Genomic DNA, 17,080 nt, shown 5'->3' with positions numbered 1-17,080 from the left:
TCATGGAGTGCTGCAGCTGTCCCCATTGCTCCAATTTCAGAGCAGGATTCCAGGCTCTGCTTAGCTGATACCCCATGTCGCAGTTCATTAGACTATCAGTTACTTTTATCTCTATCGATTTCCGTATAACACTGTCCCAAAATCTGTGTGTCTGTGCTAGAATATTGGTTTCATCATAATTCATGGCATGATCTAGTTCTAGACAGTGTTCAACAATGGATGATTTCGTCACCTGTCTTAATTGGGTGTGCCTTTGATGTTCCTTGCACCTGATATCCACTGATCTTGTCATCTGGCCAATGTAGGACATGCCACATTGACAAGGTATATTGTAAATGCCTGCTTTCCGTAACCCCAGGTCGTCTTTAACATATCCCACCAGTTCCCTGATCTTGCTGGATGGACAGAAAACACACTTGATGTTGTGTTTACAGAGGATCCTACTGATTCTGGCAGAAACAGAACCAGCATAGTGCAGGTGCACCACATTCTTTGCTTCATCTTGCTCTGTTTCTGGATCCTGTGGTGTAGTGAGTGGTTGGAGTGCCATCTCAATTTGTTTGGTAGTATATCCAATTTTGCAGAATACTGTTTTAAGATGCTCTATTTCCATTGGTAGACTCTCTTGGTCTGACGGGATACGTGCTCTATGGACCAATGGCTTAAGAACCCCGTTCTTCTGCGCAGGGTGGTGACAGCTGCTGGCCTGCAGATATAAATCAGTGTGTGTGGGTTTTTGATACACACTGTGGCCAATTGATCCATCTGCTTTCCTTTTAACTAGTAAATCCAGAAATGGCAGCTGGGCATTCTTCTCCAGTTTCATGGTGAACTTGATATTTTGGTGGCAGGAGTTAAGATCTTCAGGGAACTCATTGAGCCTGTCCTTCCTATGAGACCAGATCATGAAGGTGTCATCCACATACCTGAAGAAGCATGTGGGTTTATATCTGGCTGTCTCTAATGCCCTCTCCTCAAATCTCTCCATAAACATGTTGGCAATCACAGGAGACCGTGGGCTGCCCATAGCTACATAGGTGCCCCAATATTACTGACAATTGGGTGTAGGGGCATGCCGTCCTTGCGTATTTTAGGCAAACCATAAAGTCTAAGTGGTACTGGTGCTTTTGCCATTCAGTTTGCGCGTAATATTGGTTCCCATACAGGAAATATGTGGATGTCAGTGTATGCTTGAACAGGTCCAACAGAGCACCATCAAATTTTTCCGCAGTCAATTCTAGTGAATCTTTAAGTGGGACCCTAGTGAACAGTGATACCACATCAAAACTAACCATGATGTCCAAATCTGTGATGCATAGTTGCCTGAGATGTTGTAGAAAGTCTTCTGAGTTTTGGATGTGGTGAACACATTTCCCCACATACAGAGACATCAGATCTTTCAAGTACTTGGCTGTTGCATACGTAGGTGCCCCAGTATTACTGACAATTGGGCATACAGGCATGCCCTCCTTGTGTATTTTAGGCAAACCATATAGTCTAGGTGGTACTGGTGCTTTTTCCCGGAGTTGTCTGGTGATCTTATCGGGCATCCCTGTCTCCGTCAGAAGAGCACTGGTCTTCTTGTCCACCCTCTCAGTGGGGTCACACTCCAAAGATCTATATGCAGGGTCTCTCAGAATTTGCCGTATTTTCTCATCATAATCCACCCACTGCAGAATGACTGTAGAATTCCCTTTGTCTGCTGGCAGTACTACAATACTGTTGTCTTCCTGGAGCTTCTTGAGTGCACGCCTCTCCTCAGTTGTGATGTTCAATTTTGGTGGCCTGGCATTGGTGATATCCCTGCAAGTCTCTTGGCAGACTTCCTCTGCCACATTAGGTGGAAGTGTGGCTGCAACTTGCTCTATTGCACTGATGAAACCTGAAATGAGCATATTTCTATGAGTCACTGCAAAGTTGAGACCACTGCTGAATACCTTTAAGGTTGCGTCATAAACCGCATGCCACTTAGGTTCGGCTCACTGTGAGTCTCCCCCATCTACTGTGCTTTCTTGCTCATGTGGTCAAACTTTGCAGACCGGCAAGATGATGCATTCGGGTGCACCCCACAATCCAAGAAGCACAGATGTCATTAGATTGCTGGGAAAGCCTGAAGAGCTGTTCTCATATTCTTTGAAAGTCAGGGTTTGGTGATATAGTGGTAAACTGTGATCCTGGAGACCTTAAGGATGCAGGTTCGAATATGGGTAACACAACAGAATTTTTCATGCTGCCTTTACTCTAGCCTTCACCTCTCAATGATGTGAAGATATGTGGGAATGGCACATGGTTTGGATTCCGTGTTAAACTATAGGTCCTCTTTCCCCGGTATGGTTACTGATGTAGGTTAAGGACACACAAGTTGCCAAAAGGGCATCCACTGGCAGAACATGTAAACATGCAACCAAACATCCATCTTGAGGGGATCCCGTCCAGTCATGCCATAAGAATTTATTTCCCATTACTTGAAAGCTTTTTTATTTCTGTAACTTAGCACAGTACTTCTTAAATTTGATTTAGTACTATTTTATTACAGTAAGGTGTAATGCTTGAAACTGTAGTTAACTACATTACATTTATAGAGTACCGAAAGGCAAAATGGGTAAATAAACCATTGTATTTACATACCTATGGATGGGCGGCAAATAACAGCTGGCATGTTTTTTGATTCTTCATATACAAGACTTTCTGCTAGTCTTTTGGAGTATGTATAACAGTTTGGATGTGGACCCAGAAGCCTGAAACCAATCATTTATGTTTTATATTAGTTAGTTGGACATTTTGTTCCACACTACATTTCATGAGTTATCCAGATATTACTCTTATCAGCACATAGTTGTGAGGATGTGACTCAATAGAGTCACCAGGAACAATATCTCTATCCTGAGGTAGCTCAACTAACCTCTCTGGGCCTGCAGTTAGTTTGCTCTGATCGATGTTTGTGACAAATTGCTTTGTACCTTGTAGGACAATAAAATATATTTGTATAGAATCGTACACCTCAAACCACACACACACACACACACACACACACACACACACACACACACACACACACACACACACAGAATCGTACGACCTGTTAGTTGTTGTTATATGTAACTACTACCCCAAGTACCATGCTTTCTACATAGTAAGGGAAAAAAGTGAAACAGTCACTGCCATATATGTCTTTTAACATGTGTTCAGTCCTAATATTTCATTCAGTACTTGTAGTTTGATGAAAGCAAACTAACTTTAAGATAGAGTATCATAATCAGAACCAGATTCAAAATGTTATTGTCTCATTACAGATAAGCATAAATCATGGATTTAATGTACAGGAGACCTGCGATGTAAGTAATATAATTCAGACATGCAAAACATCAACAAAATGTAAATTAATCTTACTTTGCCACCATAATTATATGTTTATAAAATTACTTTACAAAGACATTTTTATCATCATTTAAAAATTCTATGACTAAATAATAATATTTTTGTGTGAGGATGGCATGTAGTTTTCTTTTCAGCAAATCTAGTTTTTCACTTTATAATTTAAATGCTCACAGTTCAGTACTGAATGGCCTGGAAATAGTTGTAATCTACGAGAAAGCAACATGAATTTTTCATTTGTCTCTAGTATCATATGCTTGTTAAATAAGGTTACCTATAAATGAGTCTGAATTTTTACATATTGTTGTAAGTAGTTTATAAGTGTATATATATATGACATAGTTAATATAATATTTTGATCCATAAATGCCTATGCATGAATCTATAGGCATGATATTATACTTATTTCTAATAGTAGTGTTTTGTAGCAATAAAAACCTATTTACACTACTAGCATCCCCCAAAGAATTATTCCATATCTTACAATAGATTTAAAGAAAATATGATTTTCTAGTGTCTATGTCAATCACTTGGGGCAATACTGCAAAGAAGCAAGACTGTTTATCTTATTTGCCCAGTAACTTGTGTGAGAAGACCATGATCATTTTTTAAAGGTGGAATATACTATGGAATTGCACAGAATCTGCTTTCCTAAATTTCTTGATTTCTAGGGGTAATTTGGAAGGTGATTTTAATTGTTCCATTTTGATCTGTGTTAGCTGGGTCTCTGTGATGTTTAATTTTAATTCAGATAGATAAAACCAAATTTCTAGCTGCTTTTGTCTCTGCATGTTATCATTTGACAAGTGAAAGTTCTTATGTTGCTACGCAATGTTAAAGGAAGAAACTGACGTACATTAAACAATGATACTGTTAACCAAGGGGAAAAACATGATCTGTCCCTAATAACTTCTGAAATATAGATATTTGAAACTCATGTTGGCCACTTGCTCAGCAATGCAGTAGTACCTGTATAAAGAAATAGAATGGTGAATCTTGCCATTCTGCCTCATCTGAATTACAAATTGTGTTGTAATTAATGAGTATATTTTATAACTATGCTGCAATGCTCACAAATTTTTATATTTGCTGCTACAGAGTATATCTACTGCCACTGCAATAAAAATGTTATGGCTTAACTTTGTGAATACCAATAACAATTTCCTAATGAAGACTAAATCACAAAATGGTGATATTGGGGAGTTTCAAACTTGTTTTATAAATGCAGTTCGTTTTTAGCATCCACATTGTAACTGAATGACAGGGTGATTTATTGTTTTTATTTATTTATTTTCAATTTTTTATGAAGCCATGATGATAGTGCATTGCCAGGAAATAGAAAGTGTCAGATTATTACAGTAGCAATGTTATGTAAATAGTGATAAGGCTTACAATCTTAATAATATGTAGAGAGATACAAGAAAAGTGAGATGCAACTGCTCAGATAATAACTCAGATAATTGCAATAATAATAGTTTCACAAACCAATTATAAGGCTTACAATCTAATTCATACATAAAATTTTGTGTCAATATGCGAGATACTAGTGCTACCTAATAAGTTCATATAGTAATGCTTAAAATCACTTGCAGTTTATAAAGTATTTCACACTGTCATGAATTCCTTTAAGGAACTGAAAGAGTTATCCAAAAGATAAAGCTGTTTTCAGTATTTAGTCAGATCCCTAATAAAGCAATGCCTGCTTTGACAAAAACTGGGAGCTTATTGTGCACCTTTATGTTCCAGTAATGTACTCCTTTCTGTACCACACTGAGATTTTTTTATGTCTTTGAGAAGATCATGTTTATTTCTTGTATCACTATCATGAAATGCACTGTTTGTTTTGTAAATTGCACTAAGCTTATTGACAAAGCATGTAAGTGAAAAAATTTACTGGTAAGTACAGTGAGAACCCCCAGCTGTTTGAATGAATTTATGCTATATAATCAAGGGTGGAGTCTGTTTATAATTCTCATGATCCTGTTCTGAGATATAAAGACTATATTTGCTCATGATTGGTTTCCCCATAATGTGGTGACATATATTATGAGTGAATGAAAATATCCAATGTATGCAGCTTTCATTATTTCCAAATCACAAACAGATGTAATCAAGCAAATGGCAAATGCCACCAAATTCAGTCTTTTACGTAGATCGAGGATATGAACTGACCAGTTCATCTTGTTTTTAATATGCAATTCCAGAAATTTTGAAGATTCACTATCAATATTTCTGTCACCACATTTTATTTTAACAGCTTCCTGCTTTTTGTTTTCTGCGTGAGACTGAATGAACTGAGTCTTGCTAATGTTGAGGGACAGACAATTTGATGTAAGAAGCAAAGCTTCTTTTACTAGAGAGTAACAGCATTACCTAGACTGCAGTTGGATAATTTGTCAATCATCTGCCTCCGGTAGCTGAGTGGTCAGCGCGAGCGAATGTCAATCCTAAGGGCCCGGGTTCAATTCCCGACTGGGTTGGAGATTTTCTCCACTCAGGGACTGGCTGTTGTGTTGTCCTAATCATCATCATTTCATCCCCATCAACACGCAAGTCACAGAAGTGGCGTCAAATCGAAAGACTTGCACCTGGCAAATGGTCTACCTGACAGGAGGCCCTAGACACACGACATTTACATTTGTCAACCATTAAGATGTGTCATCTGCAGGTAGGGTTAAGTGAGTGTTTTGCCTTACACTCTATGGCAGGTCACTGATAAAGATTAAGAATAGAAAAGGACCAAGCTCTTCAATTTTTGGTACTCTACGTTTCACTGTGTCCCAGTCAGAGCAGGTGGGTGCCACCACAGAATTATTCAATACTACCTTTTTCTTTCTGTCATCTAGATACAATGTGTATATGAAGCATACACATTCTTTGATAAGTTGAATACTACCAAAATAGCTGCAAAACAATTTCAGTAAAGCTGTGCACTTGACAGACTTCACTGTGGTGCTGGGTACTTGGTGACACGAAGTACTCTGAGAAATGAAATAATGCCAGTTCCCAGGAATTTTGTAAACAAGTAATTGCCAATAACAAAGTGATTCCCTTATTTTAAACAATGTTTGAAGAAACACACATTGGTGATGATCTTGCAGTTGTATTACTTTTCTTATGAAATTTATTCACAACTGCGGAATCTTTCTGACATTAGCTGTATTAGGTATGGAGATATTACCTATTGGTGACATACAAAAATTTGTGCCCGACTGGGACTCGAATCGAGATTTCCCACATGTAGTGAGTGGTTGCCTTAACCACTCTGGCTATCTGATCACATTATCAGGATTGACCCAAACTTCCATATGTCATATTGCCTACGATCCCATCACTCACAACATTACCTGGATTCCTGCCACAGGGTTTCAAGGAGACAAAAATATTCAATGTTAGTATTACAATTGTCATTTTGCCTTTTGAGGCTTGTAAAACTTATAAAGTTGCAAGTGATGGGGTCGTAGACTGTGTGACATATGGAAGTCTGGGTTGGTACTGTAAGTGTGCTCAGCTAGTCAAAGTGGTTAAGGTGGCCACTCCAGACAAGTGGGAAATCTGAGTTTGAGTCCTGATCCAGCATAAATTTTTATGTGGCATCAATAGGCATCATTTTTGTACCTAATGCAGATAATGTCAGAACGATTCTGCCATTGCAAATAAATTTCATCAAAACTGATTCCACGTTTTTTGTTTACAGACAAATCACCATTTACCTAATATAGAATCAATGTCAGTCACAACTCTCATACATGGAAAGCTGAAAACACTAACAGAGATTGGGGGAGTAGTTCTCAGTGTTGTTTCTTAGTTGATGCAGGTTGCAGTATCACTGGAAACCAACACACTGCACAATAGTTGAAGTTGTTGCAAAATCAAATCCAAAAGTACTTGGAGCATGTGAGCATGTTCCATTGACAAAAAGAATTGGAATGTACTAACAGTTGGATAGGTCCTTTGCACACTCCTCATGTTCAGTTGTACAGTAATGCAGCAAAGCCTCATTACATTCTGCATATTTTGCACAAAATGTTGGTGATAGAATGAGAATGTTGAGAATGTTTAACCACTATAAATCAGTTCAGTTTATTGTCTGTGGGTTTGTTAACGCTGAACCCAAGGAGGGCAAACAAGAGCATAATTATTTGGTCAGTTCAAATTAATGATATGAATATTATAGAGGGAAACATTCCACGTGAGAAAAATATATCTAAAAACACATATGATGTGACTTACCGAACGAAAGTGCTGGCAGGTCGATAGACACACAAACAAACACAAACATACACATAAAATTCTAGCTTTCGCAACAAACTGTTGCCTCATCAGGAAAGAGGGAAGGAGAGGGAAAGACGAAAGGATGTGGGTTTTAAGGGAGAGGGTAAGGAGTCATTCCAATCCCGGGAGCGGAAAGACTTACCTTAGGGGGAAAAAAGGGGTATACACTCGCACACACACACATATCCATCTGCACATACACAGACACAAGCAGACAAGAAATTGTTACACCCAGCTATTTGTATGAACTGACTGATTCCAGTTGTGATTCATTGATGTTATAGTCATAGGATAATACTTTTTTTTCATTTTATAGAGTGCACAATTTTACATTCTGAATATTTAAAGCAAGTTGTCAATCTTTACATCGCTTTGAAGTATTATCAAGACCTCACTGAATATTTGTGCAGCTTCTTTTAGGCAGTGCCCCATGATAAATAACTGCCTCATCTACAAAAAGTCTGAAGTTGTTATTAATATCATTCAAAATTGCATCAATATACAACAGGGACAGCAGGGGTGCCAATACAATTCCCTGGGAGACATACAAAGTTATTTCGGCATCTGTCAATAACTCCCTATCCAAGATGACATCGTGCATCCTCCCTACCAAAACGTCCTGTATCCAGTCACATATTTTGCTTGGGACCCCACACAATCATACTCTTTTATGTGTGGTATTGAGTTGAATGCCTTTTAGAAGCTGAGAAATACTGCAACTGCCTGCCTTAATTCATGTCTTTCAGTATGTCATATGAGAAAAGTGCAAGCTGGGTTTCAAATGACTGGCATTCTCAGAATCAATGTTGGTTGGCATGAAGGAGGTCATTCTATTCAAGACACCTCATTATGTTTAAGCTCAGAATATGTTCTAAGATTCAACAACAAATGGATGTCGAGGGTAGTGGACAATAGTTTTGTGGATTACTTCTGCTACCCTTCTTTTAGATGGGTGGACCTGGGCTTTCTTCGAACCACTCATCATTGTTTTTTATTAGAGACATCTATGGTACATTATAGTTAAAAAAGGGCTAACTCAGCCGCAAATTTAATATGAACCTTTTAGAGATTCTATCAGGCTCTGGAGCTTTGTCCAGTTTTGGTAATTTCAACTGGTTCTTACCACTAATACTAATATCAATATCACCCATCTTTGCAGCGATACAAGAATTCATTTGGGGCAATACTTCTGGATTTTCATTTATAAAATAACATTTGAAAACCATGTTCAGCATTTCTGCTTTTAAGTCTCTATCCCCAATTTCAATCCCTCTCCCAGCCATGCATCCAAGAGTATGTGGTCACTAACTTTGGTATAACTAACAGCAATTGACTCATCTCAGCCCCATGAACAGCACATATTGCATGGCTGCATTGTGCCTGGTGCAATATTTTAGAGAACAGTAAATCAATAACTTTAATGTAAGCTTGCTGTTCTTCTTTCAATCTGTGAATCTTATAGGTTACAAGTATTACCGGTATCCTTTAAGAACTGAAGCAATTAACAGCTAAAATGAGATATCTGTTTGACAACAGAGAAACTATGTAGATATAAAATGTACAGTTTCTCTCAAAAGTTTTCGTGGTTATGGTCACTAACAAAATCAACAATAGTTTCAATTTATGGAAATGCAGACAACATACACTCTTGTTAAAAATGAAAACTAATATGACACAATATGTTAGTTACTTGCAGAAACTTTTATCTCACTGGTGACTTACTAGTAAATAAGGAATGTACAACACTCATTACTTATGAAAATATTAAAAGTATTTTTGCAAACTTCATAAATACTCTCAAAAAAGATACATTTTTTCAAGTAAATGTTATGAAGTGAAAGCTGTAGGACCCAGCCAAGACATGTTTAGTGTAGAAAGCAAAGAAACAGTGAAAGCTGACATTTTGGAGTTGATTTTATCACAATTAGAGGAAATGAAAACAGAAGTCTGAAAACAATAGTAAAATGGACAGGGTACAATACCAAATAGACCAACTTAGTAATCAGGTTTTGGAATTAAAAACTGAGTTGTCAGATGGTTTAAAAAGTGTGAATGAAAAAATTGATGTATTAGAAAATAAATTTATTGTTTTGGAAAATGAGTTAGTTGCACAATCTTTGCAACAGGAGAAGTATGTTAATGATGTCAGGGTTCAACAGAAGGTTGTAGAGGAAAAAATGGAACAGAACTTTAGTAGTTTAGGTTAAAAAATTTAAAATGTTGAAAACCATATGCTAACTAATGTATATGTTTTAGATAAAAAAATTTCAGTAGTTCAGGAAAATTGCATTCACAACAATCTGTACTTAAACAATGGCATTGCATGGTCCAACATTCCAATCAAAAGTTTTCCATCAGATAATTTACATCCAGTGGATTTTCTACACCACTGTAGGGATAGTTTTGTGTCAGGCATGAGTGACGATCAAAGAATTAAATTTATTAAAAGATGTTTTGGAGACGAAGCTCTGTCTTGGGTAAATCTAAATTTAAGTCAGTGGGGGACATATCAAAGTTATGAAAAAAGTTTTTTAAATAAATTTTGGTCAGAAGCCGAACAAGGGAGGATTAAAAGTGAAATTCTGGACAGTCCAAACTATATGAATAGAAATGGTACACTGAAAGAGATTTGTAAGAATCAACTTAAGAAATTAGCATACCTTGACAGGCCATTTGACGAAACAACATTAATTGATGCACTAAAATGTAGATTACCAGAAAGGTTGCAGTTGGATTTAGTACATGGACCTGACGATTGTCTAGAACACTTTTTACGGTATGTTGAGAGGCTGGATATGGCAGTAGAAAGAAACATGTACCATAATAACTGAAAAGATGGAGATCACAATGATAACAACTACAGACACGGAGATAATAGTAACTTTAATCATGGTCAACATGGTAATAGAGACAGAAACTTTGAACATCAGCAGAATAGGACAAATGGAAATAATTACAGGCAATATAATAGGAGAAACAATCATAGAGGCAACTATTCAGGAAACAATGGTCCACCTCAATGAAGGTCCACAGTTTTGGGGCAAGGAGGCACAACAAGTACAGGGCCCCCAATTTACATGTACATTTAGACAATAATAATAGTATTAATAATGTAGCACATGTATCTGAAGTTGAACAGAAGGAACATCAGATTTATCATTTATGTTTTGATTAAAAGTTTTAGAATATTATGTTTAATTACAATGATGTAGATACTAATCACAAAGTAGAATGTAAGAGTAATAAGAATTTTGATGTTGTAGGTACTAATGATTTCTTCTCTTGGTCAGAAAACAATGTTATTGATGCATGCAAAACAAGTAATAACTGTATTGGATCTGAATTAGACATAGAAGTGAATGAGAGCTGTGAATTGACTGAGGTTGGTAAGTCTGAGATTGGTAGATTATTGCAAATGAATGTAGGTGAGGTGTGTGACTATCATTGTAATGAGAATTTTGGTGTTAACGATGTTGTTGATGAAGCAATTTCGGAAGAATATGATAATGATAATAATGATTATGATGATGATGATGAGTATCAGGTTTTTGTGGAGTTTACAAATAATGTTTCAAAGTTTTTTGAGAATACAGGTAAGGTAAGTGATGTATGTGATGATGTAAGTGAGAGTCAAGGAATACCAGTCCAGTCAAAGCAGTTTTTCATTAATGTCATGCAGAGTAATGATCCAAACAGTAAAGGTGGGTTACCTGTAAGCTTAGAGAATAATTTTTTTAAAATTTGTTGGGGACCATATTGATGATAACATAGATAAATTTGCATTCTGGAATAAGTTAGCTGTAGTTCATCAAAATTTGTGTCCAAATTGGTGGAATGAAGTAAAAGAAGATCTAAAGAGGAAATGTGATTTTGACAGTAATGTATTTTGTGTTCCTTCTGTAACAAGTGACATTAGTGGGGCTACAGAACTATTTCAGTTACCTGACAACATGTCTAACCAAAGTAATGCTATGATACCAGTAAAGTTGATAAAACCCTCCAAAAATAGTGTGGATGTAGCATTTGATGAAATAGAAAGTGATCTTTTACATGAAGTGTCTAATAACAAAGATGATGATTCAGATTTTGGATGTCCTTACAATAAGATTAAGATTGATCAGTGGGAAGGGAACTGTTCCATTGATACAGGTAGCCTGATTTGTGGTATATCTGAACAATTTAGAGACAAAATCCAGTATAGTAAGGATGTTGTGGAAATGCCCTTTGTAGGTGTATAGATCAGAGGAGCTACTGGTAAGCAAAGCAAATATATAAAACGTCAAGTACTGTTGACGTGTAGCGTAGAGGACAAGACATATGAACATGGATGAATAACAATACCTGGTCTAGAAGAAAATATTCACTATGTCTGTAGATTTTTAAGAATATATAATTGTGTTTTGTTTGCCTTGAATGTAGTATGTAAGATCATGTAATTTTAAAGTTCTGTTTTATCAGTTGAATGAGGGAGATGATGAAAATACAGGAGGATAAGAGAAAGCCAAGACACAATGGTAAAGGTAGATGTTCTAAGTTTGAAGTAGGAGATCTTATGCTGGTGAAAGCCAAAGAGAAATCTAAAGTGTTGATAGGCATGATCCATAAGTATCCGATTTTGTTTGTTCTTTTTTCCATTGTCATGAATTTAGTACGTAAGATGATGTGATTTCTAGAGTTCTGTTTGACCCATTGACTGAGTTTAAATCTATCTGTAGATTCATAAGACTATATAACTGTGTTTTGTTTATCTGGAATTTAATATGTAAGAAGATATGAGTTTTAAAGTTTCGTCTTATCTATTGACTAGGTTGAAATCTATGATACACTATATAATTATGTTCTGTAATAGATTTGTGCTTTAGAATTTAATATATAGATCCAATGAGACTAAATAAGAAGAGCTTTCTATGGTTTTGAAATGGGACCATATTCATAACTTGTACTGCAAAGATTAGGAACAGTATCTGAGCATATCTGTGTGCATTACTGTTAGTCCATATTTTTATTGCATTTAACTCTGATTATTAATGTTTCTTAATTGCACCAGACATAAATCCCACATAATTGGCTACGTAAAATGGAGATGAAGAGCATATCTCATGTCATGTGAAAGAGGTGCTGAACAGCATATTTAGTACACAAAACAATGTTTCAGGATTTGATGTGAATGCTAGACAGGAAGTTACCTATCCATTGGAGCGTGTGGTGATAACTCTAAGGAGGAAGCTGAAAGATGTCAGCAGATCCACTCCCCACACAGCTGTATGGCTGTACCCTGCTGGAATCAAAGGCTGAGATGGTTCTGCAACCATGTGGGCTGCAAATTCCTAGACTTGTGGGGTTTCAGGTTCGGGCTGGATAGGTCAGGAGTCCACTACACACAGCAGGCGGCTACATGGGTAGCAGGGGTTGTGTGGCGTGGACTGGGAGGATTTTTTAGGTTAGATGGCCTCAGGAAAGTACAGAAAGGGCAACAGCCTCAAAGGGTGCGGGGCAAAGTCAGGACATGCGGGGACCAAGCAGCAATCGGTATTGTAACTGTAAACTGTTGAAGCTGCATTGGTAAAGTAACGGAACTTCAAGCACTGATAGAAAGCACCGAAGCAGAAATCGTTATAGGTATGGAAAGCTGGCTGAAGCCAGAGATAAATTCTTCTGAAATTTTTACAAAGGCACCGATGGTGTTTAGAAAGGATAGACTGCATGCAACCAGTGGTGGCATGTTTGTCACGGTTAGTAGTAGTTTAACCTGTAGTAAAATAGAAGTGGATAGTTCCTGTGAATAATTATGGGTGGAGGTTATACTCAGCAACCAAGCTAGGTTAATAATTGGCTCCTTTCACCGACCTCCCAACTCAGCAGCATTAGTGGGAGAACAACTGAGAGAAAATCTGGAACACATTTCACATAAATTTCCTCAGCATGTTATAGTCTTAGGTGGAGATTTCATTTTACCAGATATAGACTGGGACACAGATGTTTAGGATGGATGGTAGGGACAGAGCATCGAGTGACATTATACTGAGTGCACTATCCAAAAATTACCTTGAGCAATTAAACAGAGAACCAACTCATGGCAATAACATCTTGGACCTACTGATAACAAACAGACCTGAACTTTTCGACTCTGTAAGCACAGAACAGGGAATCAGTGATCATAAGGCCATTGCAGCATCCCTGAATATGGAAGTAAATAGGAATATAAGAAAAGGGAGGAAGGTTTATCTGTTTACCAAAAGTAATAGGAGGCAGATTTCAGACTACCTAACAGATCAAAATGAAAATTTCTGTTCCGACACTGAGAATGTTGAATGTTTATGGAAAAAGTTCAAGGCAATCATAAAATGCATTTTAGACAGGTACGTGCTGAGTAAAACTGTGAGGGACGGGAAAAACCCACCGTGGTTCAACAACAAAGTTAGGAAACTACTGCGAAAGCAAAGAGAGCTTCACTGCAAATTTAAATGCAGCCAAAACCTCTCAGACAAACTGAAGCTAAACGATGTCAAAGTTAGCAAAGGAGGTTTATGTGTGAAGCGTTCAGTGAATTCGAAAGTAAAATTCTATGTACCGACTTGACAGAAAGTCCTAGGATGTTCTGGTCTTATGTTAAATCAGTAAGTGGATCGAAACAGCATATCCAGACACTCTGGGATGATAATGGCATTGAAACAGAGGATGACACGCATAAAGCTTTTCCAAAGCTGTTTCACAGAGGAAGACTGCACTGCATTTCCTTCTCTAAATCCTCGCACGAATGAAAAAATGGCTGACATCAAAATAGGTGTCCAAGGAATAGAGAAGAAACTGAAATCACTCAACAGAGGGAAGTCCACTGGACCTGACGGGATACCAATTCGATTCTACACAGAGTACGCGAAAGAACTTATCCCCTTCTAACAGTCATGTACCACAAGTCTCTAGAGGAACGGAAGGTTCCAAATGATTGGAAAAGAGCACAGGTAGTTCCAGTTTTCAAGAAGGATCATCAAGCAGATGCACAAAACTATAGGCCTATATCACTGACATCGATCTGTTGTAGAATTTTAGAACATGTTTCTTGCTCACATATCAAGTCATTTCTGGAAACCCAGCGTCTACTCTGCAGGAATCAACATGGAATCTGGAAACAGCGATCGTGTGAGACCCAACTCACTTTATTTGTTCATGAGACCCAGAAAATATTAGATACAGGCTCCCAGGTAGATGCCATTTTCCTTGACTTCTGAAAGGCATTCAATACAGTTCCGGACTGTCGCCTGATAAACAAAGTAAGAGCCTATGGAATATCAGACCAGCTGTGTGGCTGGATTGAAGAGTTTTTAGCAAACAGAACACAGTGTGTTGTTCTCGATGGAGAGATGTCTACAGATGTTAAAGTAACCTCTGGCATGCCACAGGGGAGTGTTATGGGACCATTGCTTTTCACAATACATATAAATGACCTAGTAGATAGTGTCGGAAGTTCCATGCAGCTTTTTGCGGATGATGCTGTAGTATACAAAGAAGTTGCAGCATTACAAAATTGCAACAAAATGCAGGAAGATCTGCAGCGGATAGGCATTTGGTGCAGGGAGTAGCAACTGATCCTTAACACATGACAAATGTAATGTATTGCGAATACATTGAAAGAAGGATCCTTTATTGTATGATTATATGGTAGCGGAACAAACACTGGTAGCAGTTACTTCTGTAAAATATCTGGGAGTATGCGTACGGAACGATTTGAAGTGGAATGATCATGTAAAATGAATTGTTGGTAAGGCGGGTGCCAGGTTGAGATTCATTGGGAGAGTCCTTAGAAAATGTAGTCAAACAACAAAGGAGGTGGCTTACAAAACACTCGTTCGGCCTATACTTGAGTATTGTTCATCAGTGTGGGATCCGTACCAGGTAGGGTTGACAGAGGAGATAGAGAAGATCCAAAGAAGAGTGGCGCGTTTCGTCACAGGGTTATTTGGTAAGTGTGATAGCATTACGGAGATGTTTAGCAAACTCAAGTGGCAGACTCTGCAAGAGAGGCACTCTGCATCATGGTGTAGCTTGCTGTCCAGGTTTCGAGAGGGTGCGTTTTTGGATGAGGTATCGAATATATTGCTTCCTCCTACTTACACCTCCTGAGGAGATCACAAATGTAAAATTAGAGAGATTTGAGCACGCACACAGGCTTTCTGGCAGCCGTTCTTCCCGCGAACCATACGCGACTGGAACAGGAAAGGGAGGTAATGACAGTGGCACATAAAGTGCCCTCTGCCACACACCGTTGGGTGATTTGTGGAGTATAAATGTAGATGTAGATGTAGACCAGTCATCTTGCAAGGGATTTTTGGAGCTGGGTAATTTACTCGAGCATTTGTCAACTGGATCAGCATTGTGACGAATATATGTGTGAATTGTTAGCCAAGACTGTTAAAGACAGTGTTATTCAGTTTTTTTGCGGGGGGGTGGGGGGGGGGGGGGGAGGGGGAGATTGACTTTCCAATCATTATGTAACTTTAAATCAGTATGTATTTTTTTATCAATTACAAATGAATGTTCTAGGTCTTTGTGTACATAGGTTAGTTTACTAGTATGGACAATATAACAAGATGTATACATGATTGAGTATATTCTTCTGGTCTGTACCCATCATTGTGAGTTCTTCGAGTTGGCTCCCTCGTCATACAATTGAGCTCTGAAATTTTTTCTCTTCTCATTTGCAGATTTTGATGTTTGATTGCATATATCTTAACTTAAAATTTATAAATTCTAGTAATTTACATTGTCTCTGCAATTATTTCTATAGTTTAGTGGTGTAATGTTGTAGTTTTGACCTTGTATTATTTGTCTTGTGACAGTCTGTTCCACAGATCTGAAAATCTGAATGCCATTTTCTGATGTATGTATAGATTATGATTTTTATTGTAAATATTTTCTTATGTTCTCTGTAATTACTTCTATACACCTATCTGCTATCCTGGGCATCATTTTGTACACTGTTTGCCAAACCTTATAGTCTGTCACAAAATACTATTAACACCCTGCTTCCAAATTTTGTGAGGTAGATATTATAATGAATCATCCTCTTCTAACATTACCTTTTTTTATACATATAGAAATAACTGATACTATGTATACTATTGATTCTTGCATAGGTTAAAATTATCTCAGCTGTTTTACTAAAAGAATTCATATGACTTTGTATATGATGTATTATATTTCATGCTAAACTGTATAAAAAAGAAATTAATATGTTGCAATTGATATGTACTAACAGTTAAAATTACTCTTCTTTTAAGAATAATAGATATTACAAAATTTCTGGCATACTTAAAATTCATATTATTAATTGCAGTTGCCAAATTTGACAATTTTAGTATAGTAAATAGCTACTGTAGGAAAAAGCACATTAGAGGTGGTGTGGCAATTTATTCCAACCAGTCACTCAATT

The 17,080-nt window shown here is 37.4% G+C and overlaps 1 protein-coding gene across 1 annotated transcript in view; it reads right to left on the bottom strand.

Annotated features, from left to right (window-relative positions):
* Positions 1–17,080, bottom strand: part of LOC124788859 (putative fatty acyl-CoA reductase CG5065) — a 178,687-nt gene that overhangs the window by 76,215 nt on the left and 85,392 nt on the right. Inside the window, exon 4 of the mRNA XM_047256142.1 lies at positions 2,629–2,738. Within this exon, the coding sequence (XP_047112098.1) occupies positions 2,629–2,738 (110 nt within the window). The remainder of the gene's footprint in view (positions 1–2,628; positions 2,739–17,080) is intronic.

This window comes from Schistocerca piceifrons, chromosome 3 (assembly GCF_021461385.2).
Source record: "Schistocerca piceifrons isolate TAMUIC-IGC-003096 chromosome 3, iqSchPice1.1, whole genome shotgun sequence".
NCBI classification, from domain to species: Eukaryota; Metazoa; Arthropoda; class Insecta; order Orthoptera; family Acrididae; genus Schistocerca; species Schistocerca piceifrons.
The sequence above is the reverse complement of the archived record's forward strand: the minus strand, read 5'-3'. Positions and strand labels throughout refer to the sequence as shown.